The sequence below is a fragment of the Polypterus senegalus genome, chromosome 4, assembly GCF_016835505.1.
Source record: "Polypterus senegalus isolate Bchr_013 chromosome 4, ASM1683550v1, whole genome shotgun sequence".
Lineage (NCBI taxonomy): Eukaryota > Metazoa > Chordata > Cladistia > Polypteriformes > Polypteridae > Polypterus > Polypterus senegalus.
In genome coordinates this window covers 182,403,682-182,431,549 of record NC_053157.1, presented here as the reverse complement: position 1 = coordinate 182,431,549, position 27,868 = coordinate 182,403,682, and the positions used below count along the sequence as shown (strand labels likewise).

Sequence of the window (27,868 nt, the reverse complement as noted above, 5' to 3'; positions counted from 1 at the left end):
GCTAAAAGAGAAAGACTCAGAAGAGCAAACCTTAGAAAAAGTTGGCATTTACTTGCCAGAACCAGTATTCAGCCACGGTCAGTTATATGTTGCATTATCAAGAGTTAGAAGTTTTCCAGATGTTGTTGTCAAGGTTGTAGAGATTCCTGAACAAGGCAAACTGTTGCCAAACTCAGACAGAATATTTACAAGAAATGTTGTCTATAATGAAATTTTATAGAAACATTTCATGAGGTAAAAAAATAGAAAATTTTTCCTAAATATCTTCTTCAGATATTGTGTATTAAAGATTGTTACAAAGTTTTACACTAAGACAATATTAATTATACTTACTGTGTTGTCATATACATTTCTATTTTATTTTTATTATTATTTTACTTTAGGCTTCTTGCAAAAATATTTTTGGCAAAAAAAAATTAAGACAACAAACAGAATGATTTCAAGGTCCCTTGCCAATTAAAATATACTGTTTCAATTAATGTTTATGCACTACTGTTCTAGCGCCCGTTATTGTAACGGGCTTAATGTCTAGTGTGTTAATAATTCATCAAAGTTCTTTGTGTTGCATTCCAGTGCTTAAGACCCTACTCATGCTTATGCATATGCAGAGTCATCCTCCACATATTTTGTATGAATTGATGCCTGTTTAAATTAATATTATCACAAGTTGAGTTTGCTGTTTTAAGTATGTTACACACGCAATGGCTTTCTGTATGACAAATTACAGGTAGAGCACAGCCTTGTGGGCCTAAAATGGTTTTTCAAAATAACAACTCAATGTGTCTAATTGTGGAAAATACACAGCTTGTGACAAGAACTACATAATATGAACAGGAGTCACAGAGTATTATTGATATTATGGTGAAATAATACAAATACAGTGTGAAGATACCCTGAGTACAGGAAGAACCCATACAGGTACCAGAAAAAAGGTTTAAGATGAGAAGAATGGCCTGCTATTCTGTTGTTTAGGTGTGATGGCCTATTGGAAGACTCTAGGATGTTCTTTGTGCATAATGGTGCACTCTTGGTGAGTTGTGGTTGTGGTTTACAGCTCTGCAGACCTTGTAATGAGATAAGTATTGCATCAATCCATAGTCAAGCCCACTCTATTCCAGGGCCATTTGAATTTTCAAAGTGTTTTTTTCACATTGAATCTGACTTTAACAAATGTAACAGACGATCTTGTATTTGCCATATTCTCTTTTCCTTTCCTTTTTTTGTACATATGACTTTATTTTTCAATTAGCAATGAAACAGAGGTCACAATGCTTTAAAAAAAAAAAACTAATTTGGAAAACATTCATTTTTTAAATTTCAAATCTTGAAGTAATAAAGTCTTCACATCCCACACAAAGCAAATTGCTGCCTTGCATCTGTGACCTGAAGGACAAGCTCAGGGTCCCACAAGCAGGCAGCATGGCGTTGTGGTTAAGGAGTTGGCCCCCAGACCCAAACGTAGTGGGTTCAAATCCTGATACCAACATTGTGTGAGGATGAGAAAATCACAAGTTGGACTAACAAAAGAAATACTAATTGTATCTTAAATGTTCTAAGTCACCTTGGATGAAAGTGTGAGCCAACTGTGTAAAAATTAAATAATCTTACACTGGAGAAAGCTGTTTCAGAAAATAAGGTAAATGGATTATTTGACTGAGATACAAAGACAAAGAGTTACATTGATTAACACTTCAAGAAACATTAATTCAGGAGCTTAAGTACTAGGGTGTTGTACCGTGTTAGACATTATGGATGTAGTGAGAAGTTAAGCACAATGACACCTTTGACCGGCTAAGAAAGATTACATCTTCCCTGACGAAGGGGCCTGAGTTGCCTTGAAAGCTTGCATATCGTAATTTGTTCAGTTAGCCAATGAAAGTGCCATTTTGCTTAACTTCTCACTACATCCAGGAGCTTAACAATAACACAGACTGTCCTCAATCCATTCAGCAAGCAAATGCAGATTAATATACACTTCCTTAATCAGTTTACATTTCTGGCAGATAAAAACAGTTTTTTTTGGCAAATTAGGGAGGTGGTTTTAATTTACTCTAATTTTATACTAGCCACATTCTTAAGAAAAAACATACTCTAAAGTGGATTAACTGTTTAAACTTCTTAGTGTTTTCGCCTGTTCACATAAAATAAACAGCATTGCACTGCGCATTTTAAGTTCCAGTGGGGATTCGTGTGATGGTATCCATTCTCCATAATGGCATGCATGCTCCTCTGAACACAGAGTCTTCACTAACAGAATGTGCCCGCTTCTTCACAATGAAAAGCAGGATTCGATCATTTGTTCCTTTTGTTTTTCTGGGTTTTACAAAAAACTAGCATCCCTTTTTTTAAGTGCAGCCCTCTTTGTTGTCCCTGAAGGAGAAAATTCAATTTATGAATAGGCATGATGGATTAGTTTAGTCAGAATACATTTTATTGATTTAGAGAGAACTTACTTCACCAGGGACTGCGTTTAGCTATCAAGTTCATTGTTGCTTTCATGCATAGGGAATGCTAGATGAACAGTTTCTTGAATACTTGATTGGCAATGTTACTGTGTTTCATTAGGTGTACCTTTTCTTCCAACTTTTTATGCAGGTCGTACAAACGTTGGTCCTCTGGAGACTGGATTAAGGAAGCAAAAGGAGACAGTTAATCCATACATGCCAGTAAATATACTTCAGCATATACAGGGGACACAAAGAAACATTGAATGAAATGAGGGATGTGAATCTTTCAAGCATACCTCTAAGGCAAAAGTGGAGTCTACCTTGACATATTCTGTAGAGAAAAGAAGGGAAAAAGCTCAAGGGAAAGGTGACAAAGAAACAAAAGAAAAAGGAGACCAGTGCTGTCTCTAAGCACGCCAGGGGACTCGGACTCTGAAGTGTCTGATCTTAGCCTCAATTGGATAGGCAAGATGAAGTGAGGTGTGCGGTTGGGGCACACAAAGTTATTTTCCTTTGTTTTGTCTTTTCCCACACAGTTTTGCTTGCTAATACAGGGTGGTCCAGATCTAATTATGCAGATTTAGATCGTCTGGATGACTTTGATTTATGCGGGGACGATTCCAGTTCGGCATAAAGATGATTCTTCATGTCGCCAGTTCGCACAATTCTTGATGGTCCGGGATTTTCCAGGTGATTTTCTATGTAATAAACTTAATAAGTAATAGCGTAATGAAAATTGCATAACTAGATCTGGACCACCCTATATATTGATCAGCTCGCTGATTACGATATCCGGCAATGAAGATGTGAAATTAGTGATAAAGCTAAAATTTACAACATCTTTCTCCTCATGCCTATCATGTAAATATCAACAAATGTTCCCTTGATGGCAGAAGTAGTAAAACTCAAATCAATAAATAATGTTGGATCATAAAAAGGCGTCAGTTACAACCTCAAGAGAAAAAAAGTGTTGTCCTATTTTTCATTCTTAAAATGCTGAGATATTTACGCTTAACAAGTAACAACCAGTTATGACTTAAAAGACATCAAGTTGATCATTTTTTTCATTTTGACTATAGCAAGAAAACCAGAAATGTTGGAATTTTAATCCATAAAATAATTCTGTTTTTGGCGATGGAGATAGTGCTAGATTCTGAAGAGACGTGTCGTGGTGGTGGGGAACCTACATCAATCTAAATTAATGTTGTCTTGGCGATTCTAAATCGGCCCTAGTGTGTGGGTGTGTTTGTGAGTGTCCTGCGGTGGGTTGGCACCCTGCCCGGGATTGGTTCCTGCCTTGTGCCCTGTGTTGGCTGGGATTGGCACCCTGTGTTCGGATTCAGCGGGTTGGAAAATGGATGGATGGATGGATTCTTTCATTTGTCAGTACCTCATAGTTAATTAGAAATTGACTATTTCTTTATTAAGAACATAATGCCATTGCCATCTCATACCATCCTCATCTTATTTTTGAGGTCAAATCATTATTCCCCACAAACTCAGCTAAAAACTGTTGCTAGTGCATGAGGACTTTATAAAAATCATATCCATTAGAGTAATACATTTTTATCGAGACAAGTTCTTCCCTATTTGGAAGGACAAAATATATGTCGTATGTTTCACATGAAATTAAATACCTCACTAAAAAGACGTCAAACTTGATAATGGCGATTTCTAGAATTAATCGAGAATATGCTATGACACCAAATGAGGAAGTCTTTAGGAATAAGTTGGTGTCTCAGTCAAACTTTAATCTTTTGACTACAAGAGAAGGAGAGCAGCTTATTTTAATTTGCATCATCAATATTATGTACAGTATTCTAGTTCAACATATACATACACGGGTTGTTTACAATGCAATAACTGAGCTTAAAAATGTAGCAAGAAATAACATTAGGGAGTACAATGAATGAATAAACTTAATTAAGGAATGCTATAATTCCTTATGCAGCAATCAGCCACAACATTTACACCACCTGACCAATATTGTGTAGGTGCCCCTCAACCACCAAAACAGCTGTGAACCATTGAGGTATGGAGTCCACAAGACCTCTCAAGGTGTCCTGTGTTATCTGGCACCAAGATATGAGAAACAGAACTTTTAAGTGGGCCTCCATGGAGCAGAATTCAATTTTTGTAGCACATATCATACATGCTTGATCAGAATGAAATCTGAGGAATTCGAAGGCCAAATCAATACCTTGATGATTGTGATTTATTTCATCAAATTTCTGAAATCATTCCTGAACAATTTTTTGTAGTTTAATAGGGTGCATTATCCTGCTGAAATAGGCCACTGCCATCAGGAACTACTGTTGCCATGAAAGGGTGTTGTGGCCTGCAACAATCTTGGTACATGTAAAAGTAACATATAAATGAATGCAGGACACAAGCATTCTAAGTGGAACATTGTCTAGAGCATCACACTGTCCACGTGCCTTCTTCCCATAGTGCATCCTACTGCCATTTCTTCCCAAGGTTAACAGTGTACTTGTACCTAGCTGTCCACATGATCTTAAAGAAAATCTGATTCATCAGACTAGGCCACCTTCTTCCATTGCTCCATGGTCTAGTTTTGAAAATTTAAGTGCCCATTGTAGGTACCTTTGCTGGTGAACAGGGGTCAGCATATGGACTCTGATCGGTCTGAGGCTAAGCAGCACCATATACTGCAAGTTGTGATGAACTATGTGTTCTGACATCATTCTCTCATAGCCAGCTTTAGGTTTTCAGTAATTTGTGCTACAATAGTTCTTCTATGGGGTCAGAACAGATGGCCTTTGTCACCCATGACCCTGTTGCTGGTTCACCCTTTGTCCTTGGCACTTGGTACTAACCAATGCCTACTGGATACATATCACAAGGCCTGCTGGTTTGGAGATGTTCTCACCCAGCCGCCCAGCCATCACAATTTGGCCCTCGTCAAAGTTGCTCAGATCCTTCCACCTGGCCATTTTTCCTGCTTCCAACAGATCACCTTCAAGAACCAACTTTTCACCTGCTGTCTAATATATCCCACCACTTGACAGGTGCCATTGCAACAACCTAATTAATGTTATTCACTTTGTCTGTCAGTGGCTGATAGGTGTATTCCTCACAGTCTAGAGAAGGATAAGGTTTAAATCAAGGATTTTTTGAATAAAATACAGATACAGACAGACAGCTTTGTGCTCTGTGCAGAAGATCTTGGTAAACGTCAGAAACACTGAAATACAAGATGTCACAAACTCACTGTCACAAGCTCAATTAATGCTGCTATTGTTAGCAGAATCTAAAGAAAATAAAATTCTACCCAGAAGATTACACTAAGCATCAATTACTGTCTTTCCAATGAAAGAAAAGAATTATTAAAATGAGAATCATGCAAACCAATTAACCACAGATAGAACAAGCAACAGACCTGTCATAAGCCAAAGAGCCCTGGACAGTCTGACATGGAGTATACAGACTTTTTAATAAATCTTTAAATGACTGTGGGAGGAAGATGTCCTACTAGAATTCAGGCAAGTCTGGTAAATTAGTGTCTTTTTAAATTAGGGAAAAAGGCATTGTAACCTGATTGTCATTGAGATGACAACATAAAGAATATTAAACACATGTTATTAAAGATGTAAAACTTTCCAGAGCCTGAGATAAAAAAAAAAAAACAGGAAGCTATTAATAAATGATCAGGGGCTAGATTTATAAAACTTGCATACGCACTAATAAAGGGCAGAAATGTGTGTATATGATGTGAAAATTTGAAAGACAAAATTGTAAATTTATGACAACTCTGACCCATCCATACACCATATTTCAGAGAAACTGTGAAATGATGACACCCTCGATCAGGTAAGAAAATGCAGCAAAATCAGCTAAATGACAACTCACATGTATAATATTTCACTGAGCCATTAATATAATGAAAAAGCGAAACAATAGTGGCTACCTGCTTAGACGCTGGTGCCTCACGCCTTTCCCCGATCCTCAGAATGTGGAGTAGAGGTGCTACATACTCTTGTGTGAACAGTTGTGGAGCACACCATAGAATTTGATGTGTCAGGAGGCAGGATGCACTACCAGACGATGAAGGTCTGCAGCATAGTGATTCCATATGTACCAGGTTGATTAGCATAGTTGTTTCAGAGTTTGTGGCACGTTCACATTATTCATAAGATGATTGTGATTTATAAATGGTGAGTTGCATAAAAATGTGTGCATGCCAGGTTTTATTAAATCAGACTTTTCTTGGCGTAATCATTTTTTTGATTTTTTGATGTGCACATATTTTCACACTCGAATCCTCACAAAGCTTTCAAAAGGAGGCCCCCTGGATTTATGTATACATATAAAAAAAGAAGGATTAGTTAAAAATGTAACATGTAGCAAATAATGTTAACCCGGTAGCCTAATTGGACAGTGTTTGGTATAGCCCTAGAGTTCTGAGTTCAAATTCTGACCCAGGCATTGACTTTGCAGAGCCTGCATACTCTTCTGGTGTCTTCTTTTTTTTCTGTCCATTGGTAACTTAATTTCTCTCCATCCATCAATTATCCAACCTGCTATATCCTAACACAGAGTCTTGGGGGTCTGCTGGAGCCAATCCCAGCCAACACAGGGCACAAGGCAGGAGCAAATCCCGAGCAGGGTGCCATCCCACCACAGGGCTTAATTTCTCTCCTACATCCCAAATACAAGTGTTAGGTGAACCTCATAATTACCTCTACGTGAGTGAACCTAACCTACAGATGTAAGAAAACCCATCCAGGATCAGAGCCTACCATGTGTCCAATGGAATGACAGTCTATCTTAGAGCATTTACGTAGAAAATGAATAAATTAAAATGAATGAAGAACATCATTTTCCTTAACTACTCATGGTGGCTCTAAAATCCCTACTGACCCCTACTCTCTCTTCTGTTTCTTTTTCCGGTTTCTTTGTGGTGGTGGCCTGCACCACCTCCACCTACTCAAAGCTTCATGATGCTCCAACAACGATGGATGGATTTAAAGGCAGAAGTCTACGTGACCATCATCATCATCAAGCCCTTCCGTGAGAACCCTAAATCCAAAGAGGACTGTTTCATTTATGTTAGGTAGAATGCCCAGAGGGGACTGGGCGGTATCATGGTCTGGAATCCCTACAGATTTTATTTTTTCTCCAGCCGTCTGGAGTTTTTGTTTTTCTGTCCCCCCTGGCCATTGAACCTTACTCTTATTCGATGTTAATTAATGTTGATTTATTTTGTTTTCTTATTGTGTCTTTTATTTTTCTATTCTTTATTATGTAAAGCACTTTGAGCTACTGTGTGTATGGAAATGTGCTATATAAATAAATGTTTTGTTGTTGTTATCATCTGTGTCTCCTCATGTACTCAAATTTACAGTATAATAAAATGATTAATCCATTTTACCATCTATTACCTGGGGCAGGGGGACAACAGGTAGCATTTAAAAGTCATTCATAAATACTGACTGACAAATATGACATATATGACTTAATAAAATGAAGGACGAGAGTAAAAATGAGAAAGAAATTAAACTTAGCTATCTGATTAAAAAATGGCTGTAATGAAAGCCAGCATCCCAAGTAAAAATCTAGACCTAAAATTTGGGAAACCAGATGTATTCAAAACATTGATTGTTTGAATGTGCTCCGCATTCATTGTCTACTGTGACTCACTAAAAGTATTTACAATCTTTAACAATATTTTAACAAAAGACGCATGCTCTTTGGACGTTGTTGGTATATGACTGGAAAACGGACATGCGGAATATGCAATACGTGTAACTTGAGACTTTTGTCACAGACATTTTCAAATTATGTGCTGTTGTTTATTATTGGCTACCCACTGGCACCCATTGAACCCTATCATATCAGAAATTTTTTGATCTCCACTCTCCAGGAAAACATGACATGAAAATGTAGCTTTTTCGCCATCACCACAAACAACACACCGTAAGTATCAAATATGGGAAAAAATTTTGGGTGGTGTATTCTTTAAAAATAAATTTTAAAAATTATTGGAACTGCTAAAAGTAAAAAGCTTTTTTTTTTTTGAAGGCAACAAATGATAAAATGTGATTATATCTTTCGTAATAGTAATGGACTGAATTTAGAAAAAGAATTACACTGCAACAAACCTTTGAATTCTGGCCTCCCATGGTCTCCAAGTCTCTCTTTTCTTTAATCTTCAGTTCCTCACTCATTCTTTCACGTTCTTGTCGCTTGTCCTCTAATTTCCTCTGAAGTTCAAGTATACGCTCATTGTTTGCTGGGGATGTTTCCGGCTCAGGCTTGGCTTCATTTTCTTTCCTTAGTAAAAATAAACAAACACGCCTAGTGTTAAAGCATGTGCCCAGTCTGGCTGGTACAGATTGAAGAGGTCCACAGACTGAAGGGCCTTTGGGACTTGCTTTGAGTAGTGAGAAAAGCGCTATATAAATGCAAAGAATTATTATTAAAGAATTATTTGTTGAACTTGAAGGCAGGCCACACCGAAGCTGCCTGAGAAGGCTCGGAGATGCAAAGAAAAGAGGAGTCCCTGAAGGAACACAGCCATTGGAGGTGACTTTGAGGCTTCACTGGATGAGACAATAGCAAAGGATTTTAAGTTAGGATGTGAGGTAGAGTTGAAGGAAGAGACGAGAGTTGTGTTTGTGTGTGTGTTGGTTGGTTAAGAGTATGTACTGGTACAGCGCGTTGATGCACCTTTTGTGACTAAAGTTAGGAAAGAAATGCAGGAGACAAGAAATCTCATTCTACGCACCTTGCAGCAGACATTTGTTCTGAAGTGGGAGGAATGGGACTATTCATGCCATTTTGAGGGTAGTGTGTGTATAAGTGTAGGGATGACCTAAGTTTTTGTTTTCCTTGTGTTACTTTGCATTATCAGTTTGTTAATACTTTTTGTGTCCTCTACTAATATTAATCTCAAAATGTAGTATACTTTGGCTATAAATGCATTTCTTTGATACACAAAATAGTAGCCAGTAGATCAGGTGTACACTAAAGACTAAGAGGGAAAAAATAGCAAAAATGCAGAATTTGGAGAGCATCTTCTTGTTGACAACGATAATTAAATAAGTCTTTGACAATATCTAGACTCATTTGGAAGAGAACCTCTACTTCTGTTTAGCTTCTTGACAAACAAAAGTAAAAAAAAAAAAAAAGAATTAAAGGGCTTAGATTAGGTTAGGTTTAGTTTTGAAGTATCCTACTTTATAAGTGTGTGACAATATGGAAAGGAATGCTCCAGGATCACAATCTTCCTGTTCCTATTTTAACCTTTCTTAACACATTTTTTAATATTGGATGACACAGTAGTGCTGTAAGCTTGAATCCCAGCAGATTTGAACTCACCTGTGGGGCAGAAGCAATAACAAATGGGCCATTGTACAAGCAAAAAAGCAAGGAGAACATCTGTTTTTACACCTAGTTAATACACCTAGACTAAATTTAAGCAAACTATTAAACTGAGGTGTATTTATTTTAATTATATAACTGAGCAGGAGGCATACCTAAATGAAGCAAACTCTTTCATGGCTGCTCTGTGCTGAGATATCTGTTCAAGCTGGTCCATCAGCAACCTTTTTTTTGCTTCCTTTCTATCCAAAATCATCTCCCTCTTCTCCTCTTCCTCCTTCTTTTGAGCTTCTTTCAGCATTGCCAACCTTTCATGTAGCTCCACCAAGGACATCTCATTGAGAAAAGCTGGTCCAAGTATCTATAGAAAAAGCAAAGGACTCCATTTTCACTTTTAAATTTAATTCAGCTCTTCCGATTCAAAGTTACCATTTTTTCCAGTTCAAATGAATTTAACTTACTTTGATTATTCATTACAATACAAAATATGTTTGTCAAAATCCCAAGGTTTCCCCTGAATCCTTTATATTGGTAGGTTCCAACCATTAATATTCCAAAAGAAAAGGAAGGCAAGTAACAACACCCTGGCTGACCCCCAATTCACAGTGCAGGACTTTTTAACACGTGGATTTTGCCCAGAATTCCATGTTGTATGAAGATTTGATTAGATAATTAGACTTTATATTCCATTCATGCCAAAATTAAATGCAATCCAATGTGTTACCTACAATGAAATGCATTACATGTGCAAGTGGGACATTTGATTTTGGCAGATTTGTTTCCTAATTAAGGACATATCAACCAAACAATCAATTACTTTTCACTACGGCATGCATTGCATTTTAATTCCTGTCCATAGATCGTGTGTCATAACTAATAGCAAAGCAGACGTACGGCAGTTCACTTAGCAGTAGCTTCATGTGTCTTGCATTTCGATTCAAGATCACACTTTAATCATGCCAAAACCAAAAGTAATCAAATGACCAATCAGCATATTTTCTTAAGTCCCATCCCACACCCTGTATTGTCGAGATACGCAGTGCATCCCTGTGAACTTGAACCTGATGAGAATCCAAGAAAAGGACTAATGAATAAACACGGTCCTATTACTTCCAGCATACGCTTGTATCTGATGGCAGTGATTATGGAATTCTTCCACTTGAAAACCAACTCATTAACGCATGTTTTTTTGTAGCAGAGGAGTGAAACAGAAAAAAGGCAAGAAAAAGACCTGTTTGGAAATACAGCCTGGACGTTGAGTGAGCTGGCTAAGTGCACAAAAGGCACAAAAAAAGCACAGAAAAATATACATGGAAAAATGGATACTAATGGAGTTTTTTACACAAAACAAGTAGTGCAGTAAAGGAAAGGGAACAAGTCACAGAGCAACAGTGAATGACATGGATGAGATTGATTTTGGTCATCGATCAAGTTGCCAGCCTAACCTGAGAGTTCTATGAATTTAGATGATTCTTCAGAATTATCATGGTGGGGCACCTCAGTTTGGCAGATTGATATATCACGGAGAATGCTGATGCCAGTTAGGTCCAGCTAAATCAAAATCAACAAGTTCATAATGTGGCTATAGGAGATACCAAGTCGTGAGTACTGGATAATTTTCTGATTATTAGTGAAATTCAGTTTCAGAAAGATAGAGTACTTACCTGTATTTGAGGAAAGGCTGTATCTAATCCAAGGAGAAAGAGAGAACACTCCAGCAATCGAAACATGTGAAATACCAAAGGAAAATTCCCAAGTGAAGCTTAAGGTGGGACCATTATTTTCAGTGCTAGATGAACCCAGTGTGACAGGTAATGTATCCTCATTTTTGCATATTCAGATCCAATTTAGTTCATTTCTGTGAATTTTTAACGAGTCGTTTTTTGTTTGTTCATTTTATTGTTACGATGCTAACAATGGTGGTTTTATTCATCATCATTGTGTCGTGTTTTCTGATTTCCAAGGCTATGTTGCTCATGTGGTTATGATGTGTGCGTTACATACGCATGGTCTGTGACATCTACACGTCATAAGATGGAGTCATGCTGCATACAGTGGAACCAGGATAAAACAAGGAAGTTTAATGTTAGTTAATCTTTCTAGTTTAGTGTTTTCATTCTGTTAGTGCTTTTGGTATTTTGACCCCTGCCTCTTTAAAGACCATACAATTGCCTTTACTTTTTCTGGTTAAATTTCATCTCTTTTCTGAGAAAAGAACTTTTGAAATCTCTCTTGGCTTTACTCAAGGACACAACAGTTCAGAGGTGAGCAAGCAGTAATTCCAATTGGTCTGAGATGAGACGTTATGCAGGAAATACATTAATCACATCAAGGTACTGAAAGTTGCCTCTGTAAGCCAGAGAATGTGCATATTTTCCTGGTATGTGCGGCCCCTTAAACTCCTACACATGAAAGGCATTGATACACATCAGCAGAAAGCGACAATGTATCTGCATAACATTTCAGGCAGACCTTGGGCAAAAGTTGCAACTCACTTTTTTATATTCAATAACATTATTGAATGAGATTAAATAATGACATTCTTTTCATTATTACAAACACTGTTGTGTACAAGCTGAAAGTTCACTTTGCACGTCATGGCATTACAGATATTGCAGTTTCAAATAATAGACAATAGTATTGCTCCCGTCAATTCAGTCAGTTCAGTAAAGACTTTGATTTACCTGATTATCCCCAAATTAATGACAAAGCAGAATCTGCTATTCAAACAAAGTGGAAATGGTGAAAGCAAAGGAGCTCAAAACAGAGTCTTATCTTTCTATTTTGGAACACAGAAACCTTCCTTCTCAACAGTTCGGTATCAGTCCGGCACTGAGAGTCATGAGCAGAAGAACAAAAACACGACTTACCAACACATGCTGGTCTTCTACAAACATCTGTGTTGACCAGTGAAAGTACATCAGTCTAGGAAAGTGTAACCACAAGGGGGTGCCAGAGATCCTCCAAACCACAGACACATTGATGTGGTAAAGTAAATACTATTTATTCACTCCAAATACCTTTTCCAAGTACCTCTCTATAATACTCAGCCACAATAATACAATAAATGAACAATAAGGCACAATTCTTTCTCCTTCTCTCCTGAGTGCTGCCTGTTGCCTCCTGACTCAGACTCATCCATGTGTGGCAGCAAGCTCCTTTTTAAGCTGGATCTGGGAATGCTTCTGGTGCCATTCTGTCTCCTCGAGGAAGCACTTCCAGGCCATAGACAAAATAGGGTGGTCCTCCCCTGCCAGTGCCCTCTATCGATCCCTAAGGGACCCCTACAGTGCTGCACTTCCGGATTCCATCTCCCTAGCACCCCAAATGGGTTCTCCTACAAGGACCACTGCCTTCTAGCGCATGTGCGGTGTAACCACTCCCACTCCTCATCTTTTCTCCACCTGTCTGATATAATATATCAGTCTGGTGTAAAATTATTTCCTTGATGTTCAGGCCCAATTACTTGAGTCCTTATGTTGGCATCAAGTCCGGGTGAGGGGAAATCCACTGTTCCGGTCGGGATGCCCGTTTCCCTCCTATAAAAGCTAATCACTACAATCACTGAAAAACCTTAGGAATCTAAAGATAGCTTAGCTTAAACGGAGACATCATCCACATAGAGTACGAGTGATGTTCAAAAAGTTTCTGCACCTTTACAATTTCATTAGAAATGATGAAGGCAGGCATTAAAAAGTTGGTATGGCACTGGGAAAATTGCATTGCAAATGAAGGTGACTATGTAGAAAAGTGATGTAGTTTTTGAAATTCTTAATAAATAGAGTTAAAAAAAAGTGTGGAAACTTTTTGAACGTCCCTTGTATATTGGAGGCCTAGCACAGTGATGAGACAAGTGAACAACATAGTTACCACTTTTAAAGGAACAAGAGACACCTGAGGATAGTTCTGGGAAGATCAAACACAGTCGACAAGTTGAACAGAGCAGCTGAAAAACTCACACAAACAGTCAAAAGACAAGACTCATAAAACAGGAGAGAAGAAAACCTGAAGCTTGTAAGAACTAGAAATGGATGAATACAGGACAGCATAAAACACAACCTACCAGTCAGCTCTGTTACGCTGGACCTTTCCCCCATGTGGTATCTAACAATAAATTGATTTCTGTTGTATTTTTGTTAGGCACAGCTATAACAGCGTTGTGATCCGGAATATTGATTTATGAACGTGTGAATATCCTACCTCAGTACATTTGCAAGAATCAACTGGGGTGACAAAGAGAAGTAGAGAGTTGTTAGAGAACAGAGAAGTTAATGTGTGATAGTTTGTCACCCTGCTCTTTTCAGAGTTGATGAAACATTCAGATTTCTTTATCGAAAGGCTAAATTGACGTGCAGTTGTCAGATTCCTCGTTACAATTTACTACACTCATCTCCAGTCTTCCATTATTTTCTGTACAGGTCTATAGTCCTTTCTTGGCAACCTGGCAATTTTTTTTCAAAGCATTTTTTTCGCTCCAGTCATGAAGTGACATCAACGATCATGAGACGGCGTGCTAATGAACCTGATGGCATGTCAAAGTCTAATGACCCTCACACAGCATCATGGGTGATTGGGCGAGAGTGAGGCAGTACTGAATGTGTATTTTGAATGAGTTTTCAGGGGTTAAGTGACACATGGACAGCTGTAGCAAACTGCAAACTTCCTCCTGAACATTTCGCTTAATTTTATGTAAAACTTGTTTTTTCCTTTTATTTCCCATTACTTTAATGCTCGAGTTTAACAGTTCAGGAAATCCTTTGATCTGTTAAATGCCCAATTGGTATTCCGTCTGTAGAGTGTCACATGTATCTTTGTCTAATTCGGGCTTTTGACATATGGGGTTTCCATTTCTGGCAAATATTTCATGACTGGAACTGAATTAACAAAGTTAATACTTTTTCTTCCTTTACTCGACTCGGTTTATAATTCGTCATCTGACCTTGCAGTGGTGTAGCGTGGGTGTCAGCTGCCTGGGGCGGAGGAAAATTTCGCCGCCCCCTTATTTAGGTATTTCAATTTAAAAGACTAAAATATACAGTAATTCTTTGCCACCCCCTAAAAGTGCTGCCTGGGGCGGGCTGCCCCTGCTGCCCCCACTACGCCACTGTGACCTTGTTCATCGTGTTGATGATGTCAAGGTTGCAATGATATAAATATGGTGCTGTTTGTACTGTGCGTCATCTATTGGTGAATAATGACATCCAAGAGAATCTTTAGTGTTAGCTTGTTTTTTAACATTAGGATTGTGATGGTTTTTGAGTTTCTATTATAGTTAAGTTAATTATGGGCAGAGTGGTGGCTCTAAGGCTAGGGATTTTGCACAGGCAATCAGAAAGTTGCCGGTTCGAATCCCATAAACAAAAAAGTGGCTCTACTTCATTGGGCCCTTGAGCAAGGCCCTTAACCTGCATTGGCTCCGTCCTGGGTATGACATTAATCTGTATCTAGCCCTGCATGTTGGCCCTCCAACCTGCAGGGAAAACCTGGGGTTTGGTGGCAGAATTGCCACTCCACCCATCATAAAGAAACCTCATTCTGGTCCATTCCATCTGAACTAGTGTGGTGCTGAGGTGTCACCTGTCACATGGCTACACTCGAGTCCTAATCTGGGATCCTGAGTCGGTTTGTCATGTGGTGGGTGCGGCAATGCGCTGTATTAACGCCAACTCCTAACCTCTCTTATAGTTAGACTGGGGATCCTCCCCTGATTGGGGTTCATATCCTTGTTTTTTGTATTTTTGTTCACTTTTGAGTCATTGTTTTACTTTCATTTATTATGTGCTTTGTTCTCTCGGCCTGTGCTATGTTCCATGTCTTTTGTGGGTGGTCCTGTGATTCACTACTAGGAACTACCATCCGACCTATAAATCCAGGGGGTCTCTGACATTTCCTGGTGATTCATTTTGAATGCACTTGGGAGTGTGTTGTGAACAGAGCAGAGTACAATAATTAGCCAGCCATGGGTAACTTAGAACATTCACTTTATGCTGATACTAAAAAAAAAAATGTCATTTTTTCCCCAAGACTCATTTCCTATCCTTTCATCAGGTAATCCACTTTTTAACACTCCCCCTAGCATTCTGGCACAAAATACAATTGAACACAACATTTTACTCTTTTTTTTTCTTTTTTAGAAAAGCTTTGCTTCTGCCTGCTAATCACCACTTTAAATTAATGCCACAAAATTTATCAGAACTTCAATGGAATCAAGCAATGAAATAATATAACTTAAAAGTAAATATAAAAATCTTACTGTAGGTTTTCTCAGAGGAATGTTTCTGAAGTGACGGGTGTAAATGCTGTGTGGCAAAATTGAGACTGATGAGCCAGTGTCGACAATCAGGTCCAGTGAGCTGGAACCACTGCACAGGTAATTTTAGCAGGTGCATGTATTGTATTTTCTGTATATAGTACAGTAACTTCTGGCAAATTCAAATTGACGCACTTGCCATGTACTGGGTTGGGCAGAAAGACACACTTTAGCAAAATGCCCAGTCTTTTTGCAGAGCCTACAAATTGCTTTTGTGGCAGGGCAGCTCACTGAGTTAGCCAGGTGTGACTGTGATCCAAATCGAAAGCACACTTTCCCATTAGCAGAGTTAGCAGACAAACAGGTGTCACATACGTGTTATTGGGAGACAGATAAAGGGCCTGAATGATAGTAATTCCATGTCTGACCAAGGGGGTGGTGGGGTGCACTGACTGTCTCTGTCAATCCCTTGCAGACCATTCATGGGAAATCCCGCAGGGTTCCGGCGCCACTGATAACATAATCTCCGTGTCTGGCACCACTGATGATGTCACTTCCGGGTCTTATGCCACTGATGACATCACTTCTGGGTCTGGCCACCACTGAAGACGTCACTGCCTTTTCTTGGCATATAAGGCCGCCATTTTAACTACATAACTCAGTTCTGTTTTGGACTTGGATCTGTGAACACCTCTGTTCCATTTAAACCAATTTTGCAGCCAAGAAACAATATATGGGTGGCTGCTCCAAACCTTTTTGATGACTTTGTGTCGTTCTTATGACACAGGTAAACCTATGTTTTTGCTGCACTATCTGTACTGGCATAACGCTAGAGTTTGTAGAAATAGTTTTAGCCAGATCTGTAGCTGCTTCTATCTGAGTAGCAAGAGTTACTGCTATATCCAATGTAAGGCCTGGCTCCAATGGCAATCTTTCACGTATGTGTAGACTATATGCATGCTCAATCAATTGGTCACAAATCATTTCATCCACATGTTTGACAAGGTCACATAGTGCAACCGCGTATTGTAAAATAGTCTCTTGTGGTCCCTGGGTTCTCTTATGAAATGTATGGTGTTCAACGATCACATTAGATTTAGGCATAAAGTATACTTTCAATGCTTATACAGCAGTATCGTACGTAGTACCTATGTTAGGCAGGTTGTAAAAAATTCGCTGACCTTCAGTCCCGACACAATGAAGTAGCACTGCTCTCTTCCTAGCGTCAGGCCAAGCATCCCTAGTAGCGTCGATGACCAGTAGATGGTTACTAAACATCTGAAGCCACGTTGTGAATGGCACTGCAGGGTCACCGGGGCTCAGAAGAAAAACATTTCGAAAAGGCACATTAGCAACAGCCATTGTCACTTCAAGCATGCACAATATATAGAAGAGATCCTCATCGCTAATTTTGTTGTGACCGGAGCATAGCATGATAATTAAAATGGGTAACTCAGAACGTTCATTTCTTTATTTTACAACCAGCACAATCTCCTTCTTCTTCTTTTGACTGCTCCTGTTAGGGGTTGTCACAGCAGATCATCTTCTTCCATATCTTCCTGTCCTTGGCATCATGCTCTGTTACACCCATCACCTGCATGTCCTCTTTCACCACATTCATAAACCTCTTAGGCCTGATATTCAAAAAAACAAAACAAAAACAACATTTTTTCCCCTAAGACTCATTTCCTATCCTTTCATCAGGTAACACACTTTTTAACACTCCCCCTTGCGTTCTGGCAGAAACAACAACTGAACACGAAAGAGTGTTTGGTGAATTATGTGCTTATTGTAATTACTGGATTTTTGACCCTGTGCTCAGTTTTTGATTTTTCTTTGGATATACAGTTCTGTTTGTTTTGGATTGCCTTGTTGTTTCGGGCAATTGAGTTTTGTACTTTATGGAGCCTGCTTTTGCTTCAATGAGTTTTTGTTTAAAATAAATCATTTATTTTTATAAAGATACTTCATGGCTGTGTCTAGCCAGGGTTTTTTGATGGTGCCCTGTCCCACTGTGGGAATTTTTGGAACTGTTAATACTTGCGTGCTTTGGGATCCTGAGCAATTTCATTTTACCTTTGACTTCAGATTAATATATTGCCCTTTATTTCCTTGTTGCCTGGGTATTTTTAATCTCATGGTTTTGGCCCTTTGCTTTGCCTTACTATTTCATTGTTATGTGATTCACCTCTTACTCTTAATTATTCCATCCATCTATCCATCCAGGGTCATGCTAATCTTAGTAAACATGCATCACGAGACAGGAACAATCCCTGAACGGGGCACTAGCTCATGTGCCACCGAGTTCTTGAATGTTTAATCATTAACAATATACATTATTTAAATGAAGTTAACAATTTATCTGTATAATGTAATATACATACTTTAATGCATTTCATCTGAAAAATGATCTCAAGTATACATCTGAGTATTCTGACAGCACACAGCTCCAAGAGGATAGCTCTTGGAAATCTGAATTGACTTAGAAGCCAGTCATCATCATCTGTAAATACAGATCTCTTCTATTGAATCGAATTGAATTGAATTGAATTCCTTTATTGTCATTGTATGGTATATTGAGATTCAATATGCAAATCCTCCATAAACTTACTTTCCTACAAAATGACAAAATAACAACAGCAACAACAATAATAATAATATGATGAAAAAAACAATGAAAAATATACAGTATAAAAAGCATAAGTACAATATACAAATACATATTGTACAGATAGTGAAAATGGTTCACTAAGTGGCTTGGGCTGTGCAATATTACAGATGTAGTGCAAGTTTACAGTGAGGTAATTGCAATTATAAGTACAAACAGTTCTACAATAGAGTGATTTGAGTGCATTTACAGCTCATGGAATGAAACTGTTTCTGAGCCTCAAGATCCGTGCAGGAAAAGCTGTGAAGCGTTTGCTGGAAGGGGGAAGTTCAAATAGACTGTGCACATGACTGAGTGGAATCCATGCAGATGCTGCTGGCTTTCTTTAGGCAGTGTGTGCTATAAATATACTCCAGAGCTGGAAGCTGTATCTTGATAATCCTCTATGCTTTCGACACAAGCTGCTGTGCAGTTGTGATTCTAAACTCAGATACAGTGAGATAAAATGCTCTGAGTGGTGCACTGAGAGTAACAGCACTAAAGCACCTATGGCATATGGAATATCTTGGACATTCCATGCACCATTATATTGACAGAGGTTGATTACAATCAGGTGCCTTAAATTTATAAATGTTAAGCGGCTAATTTCAGTGTATTTCATAAAGCCGCATCATGGATATGAATCTAAAAAAGAAAGGGAACCCACACAGAAACAGTTGCATTGCTTTGATGCTGGGTGCCAACAGTTTGCAAAAGTAGAAACTTATGTATACAAGGGGGGTGCTGGCGTGAGAATGTGCGTGGCTTTATGCCAAGTTTAGTTTTTATAATATGACGCGAGGATGGAAATGGGCGTATGCAACATTTTTGTGTGTATGCACCATTTATACATGAAGCCCCTGAAGAACTTAATGACTGGAGCACCAAGAGCACCTCAGCTAATAGAGAAAGAGACTGAGAATGAACAAGGCATTCTACCAAATTTCAAATGCAGTTGTCCCAGCAGAGCCTGATGTGGATTGAATGCTGAATGATTTCTTAATAAAAACTAAATATAAAATCATTATTTGTTACATGAATGGTTAATGTTGTTGAAAACTTGGCCCACAAGCTATGAAATCAGCCAACAACATGCTCTAAGAGTCAGTCGTCTGATTTGAGTATCTGTTTTTTTTTTTTTTTGTTACACTGGCTATGTGAGGATGTTGGGGAATGATGCTTTGTTTTTTGTCTTGATATTTGTATTGCTGTTTATTTGCATGAACTTCACTAACTGAAATTCCAACCAGCGTTGTTATGGCAATACAGTAAAGTTCATTAATATGCCTGGTGCTGTGTGCCAACCTACTCACTGCTTCTATAAGTTTAGCAGATTAGCTCAGCTTCATGCACTGATACAGTCAGTTTAGCCAACTTACCATTTAGCTACTGGAGAAGTGTTAGTAATCACCAGGATAAACAAGGGCACCCTAAAGCATATAGATCTGCATATTGCATTTACAGTATGTGACAGATCACTGCATAAAACACATTAGCAAAGCTGAAAATTACGTTTGGATTTAAGGTGTGCCCCAGTCCTAGAAGTACTCATGTCCCAAACTGAAGTGGGTGCATAAAAGATGTAGTGGTGTGAAGGGAAGCCTGCTAGTGGCGAGTGCAACCTTTATTTGTAGAAAATGTGTGGGGTTACAGAATGCTAATTCAGTAATTGTAAATTTAGATTATCAGCAATGGAGTTGTTTTGGAGGAAATGTGGAGCACAGAGAGAGAGGCTCTAACAGTGTTAATAATGTTGAGGGATCTGTGAAAGAAACTCTAGGAGCTGTTCCCCATTTTGAACTCTAAAATCCTCTTTGCCGCTGAAAAGGAGAGTTTATATGAGCTATGTGAGGAACAGTATGCTCTATGAAAGTGAGATGTGACTGATGAATGAAGACCATGAAGAGCTGGAAAGAACTGAGATGAGAATGATCAGATGGATCTGTGGACTGTCAAGGAATGAATTAAGAGAAAGACTTGGTGTAGATGTAGTATGTGTTGTGCTGAGAAGAAACAGACTAATTTAGTTTGGGCATGTGGAGAACAGGATGAAGATGAGACTGGGTGATGAGATGCACCAAGATGGGGTGTGGAGGGGATGAGTCCAATAGAATTGCAGAATGTAGACCTGGAAAATAGCCACTTAAACAAATATATCTCTCTATTATATAAAAAAATCTTTTGACGCGACAAGACTTTTTAGGAGACAAGACTTTTTGGAAAAGATTTTTTCAAGTCCCGCAAAATGAGAATATTGCCATGAGGTTCTTTCAAGTCACGCCCTCCTATCAATCATTTTCAAACAAGACCACGGTACTCTCACCTCTCAGTCTTGTGAATGCGTTTGTCAGACACACTTCCTGTGCTCTCAGATCTTATAAATTTTAACGTTTTCCTCACTTTAAGTTCCCAATTAAAGATGTATTATGTCCAAATCTTATTGAAGAATTTCATCACAAAAGGTTATCAACAGAAAAAAATGAGTACACGGGCAATCTTAGCACCTAGAAACAAGGAAGTCAAACAAATTTACGCCAAAAATGTCGATCGGTAACACGGCAAAATGGTTAAATGCATATCAATAGACTGTGCTGAAACAGTTGATGGTGATGGTGCGGAAGATGAAACAACAGCTTACAATATCCCGAAGAATATCTATAACCGTTAACACCATCCAATCTTCTACCGCATGAATTACTGTAGAAAGACAGATGTGCCCAGGGAAGGTAATGTAGTAAAGCTTCTGCAGATAACATTACACAACAAAGGAGATCTTGATATGCCATTTGCATTAAAACGTTAACAGTGTTCTGTTAGAATAGATTTTGCAAAGACAATTAACAAATCTCAGAGCCAAATATTCGAAAAAGTCATTTTAATAAATAGAGAGAAAGAAGCAAAATTCTATCATGGGCAGTTATATGTCACATTCATTAAAATCTGCTTAAATTGTACATCCGCATCCCCATATGCAAGTGGCAGAATCACAAAGAGGCTAGTGGGTAGCACTGGCCCAGAGGGTTGGCAAGCAAACCGAGCGGAGGGAAGGCACCCTAGTATGATTATATTATATATATATATATATATATATATATATATATATATATATATATATATATACACACAAGGTAAGACCTAAATGTTTTTAGACAACAATTCTAAAACACAGATAACTATATATTGTGACATATTGTGACAATACCTCCATGCTGCCAGGTGGAGACTTCCCTGCAGCATGGAGGTGCCCCGAAGGCCAGCAGGTCATCATGAACATTGGAGTCTTTATTCACAGCCCTGCTGGATACCAGGGGGGTTGCTAGGTGACGCTGCAGGGAGGAACGAAGGATATTTTCCCTACGCCCCGTGCTTCCGGGGTGAAGAGGGTGGGCTCTAATACTAGCTACTGATTGGTGAATCGATAGCACAAGAATTAATTAGAAAAATGCTTACTACTGCTGATGAAATGGATTCTGACAAAGATATTACGTATTTCAGAGAGAGAATTGAAGAATTTATTAGAAGAATTTACAAAGTTGGCGGCCCTTTGAGACTCCGATATAGATTATACTATTATTGAAAATATCAAAGAACAGGTGGTCTCATTTCATGACATATTTATTGATTTATGCTCACATTTCATAGTACTTTTATTTATTTGCGCATTTATTTATTTAATTTTGTCTGAAATATTCCTCCATGGGTGACGCCTCACAGTGCTGCTAGTGAGAGGCTAATGGGACTGCAGGCCCAGGTAGCAGTTTTTTGTTGCATTTTTTTTTTTAATTCCCGCAAATTATGTCTTGTCTTTGATTTCAATTCTGTTTTTCTAATTTTCTATTATGTCTGTGTCATTTGTCCTTTATCCTACTTTCTGTATGTCAAGCCCAAGGTGACACTGCAGCTATGTGTATGCATACATCTGGGCTTGAGATAAGACATAAAATCACAAAAATGCAAAGTCATAAAACTTCTGGGCCAAAATAACAAAGCTGGAAATTATATATTTATTAGAAGTTATTCAATTAAATCAAAAAACTCAAAATAATTTCAAACATTTACAAACATTTCTAAGTTCAAAACTATATCAAATAACTAAAACTAATACAATAAATCACCAAAAATTCACCAGTCCAAAATCCAAAATAAGAGCAGTACCACCAGATCAAAATGAAAATGGTCAAGGACCAGGAAACTGTACATCGGGGAGCGGGTGTTGAGGTTAGGGAGTCGTGGAGTCATGGAGTTACTGGAGCCAGTAAAATGCACCAACTGCGACTCCTCTTCTTTAATTTTGTAAGTTTTGACTTTTAATACTAATCAATATTTATAACGTCTTTAATAAATAATATAAAAAAAGCCACAGTGGCATCAATACCTCCTTTAAACATAAACTTTAACAGGCTGGGGTTCTAAAAAGCAGCCTGGTGAATAAATCTGAAGAATTCAGAGACAATGGGACTATAAATTGAGGGTTGGAGTTGCAGTCAAAGGTTCTGTGTATCAACTCCTCAGCCCTGGAAAAATATACAGAGAGTATTCAGAACAGCACAAAAGCACAGCTGAAAAACAAAAGAAATGAGTATAGCTAATGCCACAGAAAAAAGCTGAGGTGGTCTAAGTAGGGCTTTTTAGGTCACCCCTGAAGGTCCTATGAGAATGTTAGTGGTCCAAAGGAGCCAAGGCAGAATTACTAAAAACACTTATTATTACTGCATTATTTTTTCTCAGGGCTTCATATGTTTTCTGGCTCTTGGAGGTGCCCTTAAGGTTTTTTTTCATCTGCGCTGCTCCACGTGGCTAATTCTTTTGCATTCAGCTTACACTGCCCTACTTTCACCTGTGTTTCTCAACCTTTAGGGTCCCCCGACCCAGTTTGCCTTTTTTTTTTAATAATGACCCACTAGCAGCTATAGCAAAATATCCCCTTGGGGAAACAAGCGAGATCACTGTGTCCCCCTAGCAAAACAAGCTCACTTAGAAAAGGGGAAACATCAAGAAGTGCTGACGATCGCTTACATGACCTACTGTGGCCCACTCGCAGAACCAGCAACAGCAAACTGGAACCCACCAGTGACAGCCCAGGTCATGTTCCAGTGGTTGAGAAACACTGGCTCAGGTGACACACTGTGACTCACTTTCAAAACAATGATGACAACCCTGCAGCCCACAGGGGGAGCAATCCAGTGGTTGAGAATCAGTGCCTTACACACCTAGTGTGCAGACACCAAGACTTGAAGATCGGTTTGGGATAATTCATACAGGCCTACACCAGACACACGGAGCCTCAACTGCAGTGACCCGTGTGCTTTGTAACCAACATATGGCCAATCTGACATCTGGTCACAAATGGAACCATAAGTCAGCACAAGCCTGAATGTGAAACTTTAAAAGCCTGTTCACCATTTTCACCTTCCAGTAAAGTTTGGAGTCATGCTGCTTGGGATGAGGCCTGTCTTAAGCAGGCCAGTGTGAAGATGGGCCTGGTTCTGTGGGCCTTTTGGAGGACTCAAATCTTTTCGCTGTTTTTTTTTTTTTTTTTGCATAACTGAGCCTCCCTTGTTAATTTTCTGTTGATTTGTTAGGCCTCTTTTGAAGTGATGTTACCAATCCAGCACAACACAGCATAGAAAATCTAATACAACATGTAAAAGATATTAATACCCACATTAAAGGAATGCAGTATCTTAAGAAACAAAGTCTGCTCTACCCTTTCTTATACAGTATAGTCCAGCCTGTCATTGATGTAGACCCCTAAATATTTGTACAAGTGAACCAATTTCACTTCCACTCCCTGAAAAGTGACAGGACATGGTTTGGGGTGTTTTTGGTGTGGTAAAATCGATAACCAGTTCCTTGGTTTTGCTGATGTTAAGATGTAGACAAACATTTCCAGTTGATTCATCCCCTTTATCAATATAACCCATAAGTGACGTGACCGGGTGTTATATTTACAGAGTGAAGAGAAAAGGAGACAGGACTGTGCTTTGTGATGCTTTGGTGTTCTTCACATCCATATAATAAATAAATAAATAACATTTTTGGTGTGAGAAAAAGCAACAGTTATTTACATCATAACTAACTAAAAAAACAATAAATCCATTAATAAAGTAAACTTTGTTATGCTGTATAGCAGTGGTCGCCAAGTCTGGTCTACCTGTGGTTGCAGGTTTTCATTCTAACTCTTTTTTTAATGAGTGCCCTGTTTGTACTGCTAATGAACTTCTTCTGAATTCATTTTAATTGAACTGCTTTTTTAAGATTTGTTCCCCTGAATTTCTTCATTGTTTCTTTATGCTTCATTTCTTTCCTTAAAGGACACCCAAACAGAAATGAAATGTGAAGTGAGGGAGCCAACAGAAAACCAACTAAGTTAAGGCCTTAAACTCCAACCAGTTTCTTAATGAAGTGCCAATTCTTGTCATTAATTAAACCCGTTCTTTAATTCTGTGGCTTGTTGCTGCTCTCGTGGTGCATTTCTGAAATTGTTGATTTTCTCTTTCTAAGAGCAGTGTTAAAATGTTTTGGGGACCTGAGCAGACTAACATTCCTGAGACCTTCATCGTTCTTTATTTTCAGATATTGTAAAATGGGCACCAGGGGCCTCATGTATAAATGGTGCGTACACACAGAAATGTTGCATAAGAACGTTTCCACGTTCAAATCGCGATGTATAAAACCTAAACTTGGCATAAAACCATGCACATTTCCACGGTACCTCATACCCTGTCATACGTAAGTTCTCTGCTCGGTTTTGCAGACTTACAGCACCCAGTGTCAAAGCAATGCTACTGTTCCTGTGTGGTTTATCTTTCCTTTTCAAATCCACATTACTGACGCGGCTTTATAAATACACTGAAATTAACCGTATATTGTTTATTAGTTTAAGGCATCTGATTGTAATTAACCTGTAACAATATAATGGTCCACGGATTGGTCAAACTATTCTAAATACCATAGCTGCTTTAGCGTTGTTACTCTCACTGCACCTTCTTCTTCTTTCAGCTGCTCCCGTTAGGAGTTGCCACAGCAGATCACCTTTTTCCATATTACTCTCACTGCACCACTCAGAGCAGCTGATCGGAAAGAGAATTATCGGTATACAACATCAAGCACATGCTGCCTCAGCCATGCTGTCTATTGAACTGCTCTCACATGGCAAACGCTTCAAAACCTTTCCTGTACGGACCTCGCGGTTTAAGAAAGAGTTTCATCCCAAAAGCTCTAAACGCACTCAATCAGTCCATCAAGTGCTCCTTGTAGAACTGTTTGTACTTATAAGTACAATTACCTTACTGTAAACTTGCGATAGTTATAATATTGCACAACCTGGGCCACTTTATAAAGCAAGTATTTACATATGATGACGATATCGCTTTTAAGATGAAATGCAGCAAAATATGTTTATTATATTATACAGATAAAACTTTAACTTTATTTAAATAATCTATATTGTTAATAATTAAAGGACACGGTGTCGCTACGCTAGCAAGTCCGTTCACGGATTCTTCCTGCCTCACACTGTATGCTTCGCTGGGACTGCCGTGAAGGATAGAATAATTAAACATGTACTATGAAGATATTTCAATGTTCCTTAAAAGTTTTGAAGAATCTGTGTTATAAGCTTACAGATGGCTTAACGTCTATTACAGAGCTGATTGTGTGGCGATTGGGTATTTGGAGAAAAGGAAGGACAGGAATTGGAGCTTAGTACGTTTGAATGAGACAGTACTGCTGCAATAAATTATTTTATCGGTCGCGCACAATCACTGCACCACTGTGTTCCCATGTTTAATAACATACTTTAGCTCCTATCATCATAAAAATGATATCACGTATACATCTAAGTATTTTTTTAATTATTCAGAAAGCTGTAATATCATGAATGTAATGGATTCTGTGTCCTGTCGGAGATAGAGAAAGCCGGTTTAAGAAGCACGTTGTGATTCACATACATAGAGCACATAGAAGATCAAATTAAAAACAAAGAATTTAACATACTACTTTAGTTATGATGGGACTTGAGAAACTAGTAAATTAAACGATTTTAAGATTAAGTTTATCATGTTCTACTTTAATAAAAAAATAAACTACGTGATTAAAGTGGAAATTTCGAGATTAAAGTTGAAATTTCGTGCTTTTTCCCCACTTTTTTTTTTGCTCTGTACCCTAGTAAGCTTTCATTTGACACTCAGACGGTGGGCTACGACTCGCCTTTTCTTTTTTATTTTGGGCACTGTGCGACTTTGTGAACTTGAGCTTTCGAGTTTCTCCGACACGCTATGTCACTCAATCAGCTTCCTTTTGTTGATTATATCACTGTTTAAACCAACAAATAGTAGGTTTTTCCTTGCCTCCACTTGGTATTCGCTGAAATTGTTCTATTTTTCCTCGTGGTTTTGCCATTGTCTTTTCACAGAAGGCTGATCTTAAGGGCTATTTATATTGATTAGCATATTCAAAGAGGCGTTATTCTGGGAGGAGTTGGGGCGGGACAGCAGGCGCATGCACGTGCATTACTTTTCACACTGATCGAGATTTATGTAGCGGAAGAACGTGGAAGTTTGTGTACGCACAGATTCCTACATCTGGATTTTTCTGTGCGTATGCACATTCCCGCTTTTGTGCTTACACCATGTTATAGTGTGAATTCTACGCACAGCGTTATACATTAGGCCCCAGTTGTTTTGGCTCATTATGTATCTCATTATTGTTTGGCTGCTAAATAAGGATAAAGAAACAATGAATGTGTCTGAGTCTTCAAGAGCAAGTAAATTTAAATTAGTTCAAAAGAAGTTAATTAGCAGCAAAAACAGGACACTCATTAAGAAAAGGATTAGAATGAAAACCTGCAACCACTGTGGTCCTCCAGGACTGGAGTTGGTGACCCCTGCTGTATAATACCATTAATAGAAAAACAAAATGCTTCATAATGGACCACAGAAAAAAAATCACAAATACACTGTGCCATACAAAATAACTTAAAAGTTAAAGTGTAAACTGATTGTATGAAGTCATATATGTTCAAAGTGTAACACAGAATAAAGGAGTGAGCATCACTAGCCTGGACAAAAGGCTTACCTGGATGTGCCACACAGAACAATCGAGAGGGTTATTAAAAGACTGTCATCTTATCACATTTCCTTGTGGTGTATATAAGGTTCTGCTTGCATTATCTTCCTC

At 38.4% G+C, this 27,868-nt stretch overlaps 1 protein-coding gene across 1 annotated transcript in view; it reads right to left on the bottom strand.

Moving 5' to 3' along the window:
- Positions 1 to 2,383: 2,383 nt before the first annotated feature.
- Positions 2,384 to 27,868, bottom strand: part of LOC120528776 (cilia- and flagella-associated protein 99-like) — a 78,195-nt gene continuing 52,710 nt past the window's right edge. Inside the window, exons 7-9 of the mRNA XM_039752911.1 lie at positions 9,947 to 10,152; positions 8,570 to 8,741; positions 2,384 to 2,622 (exon numbers count right to left, since the gene is read on the bottom strand). Coding sequence (XP_039608845.1) covers positions 2,512 to 2,622; positions 8,570 to 8,741; positions 9,947 to 10,152 — 489 coding nt within the window. The 3' untranslated portion in view covers positions 2,384 to 2,511. The remainder of the gene's footprint in view (positions 2,623 to 8,569; positions 8,742 to 9,946; positions 10,153 to 27,868) is intronic.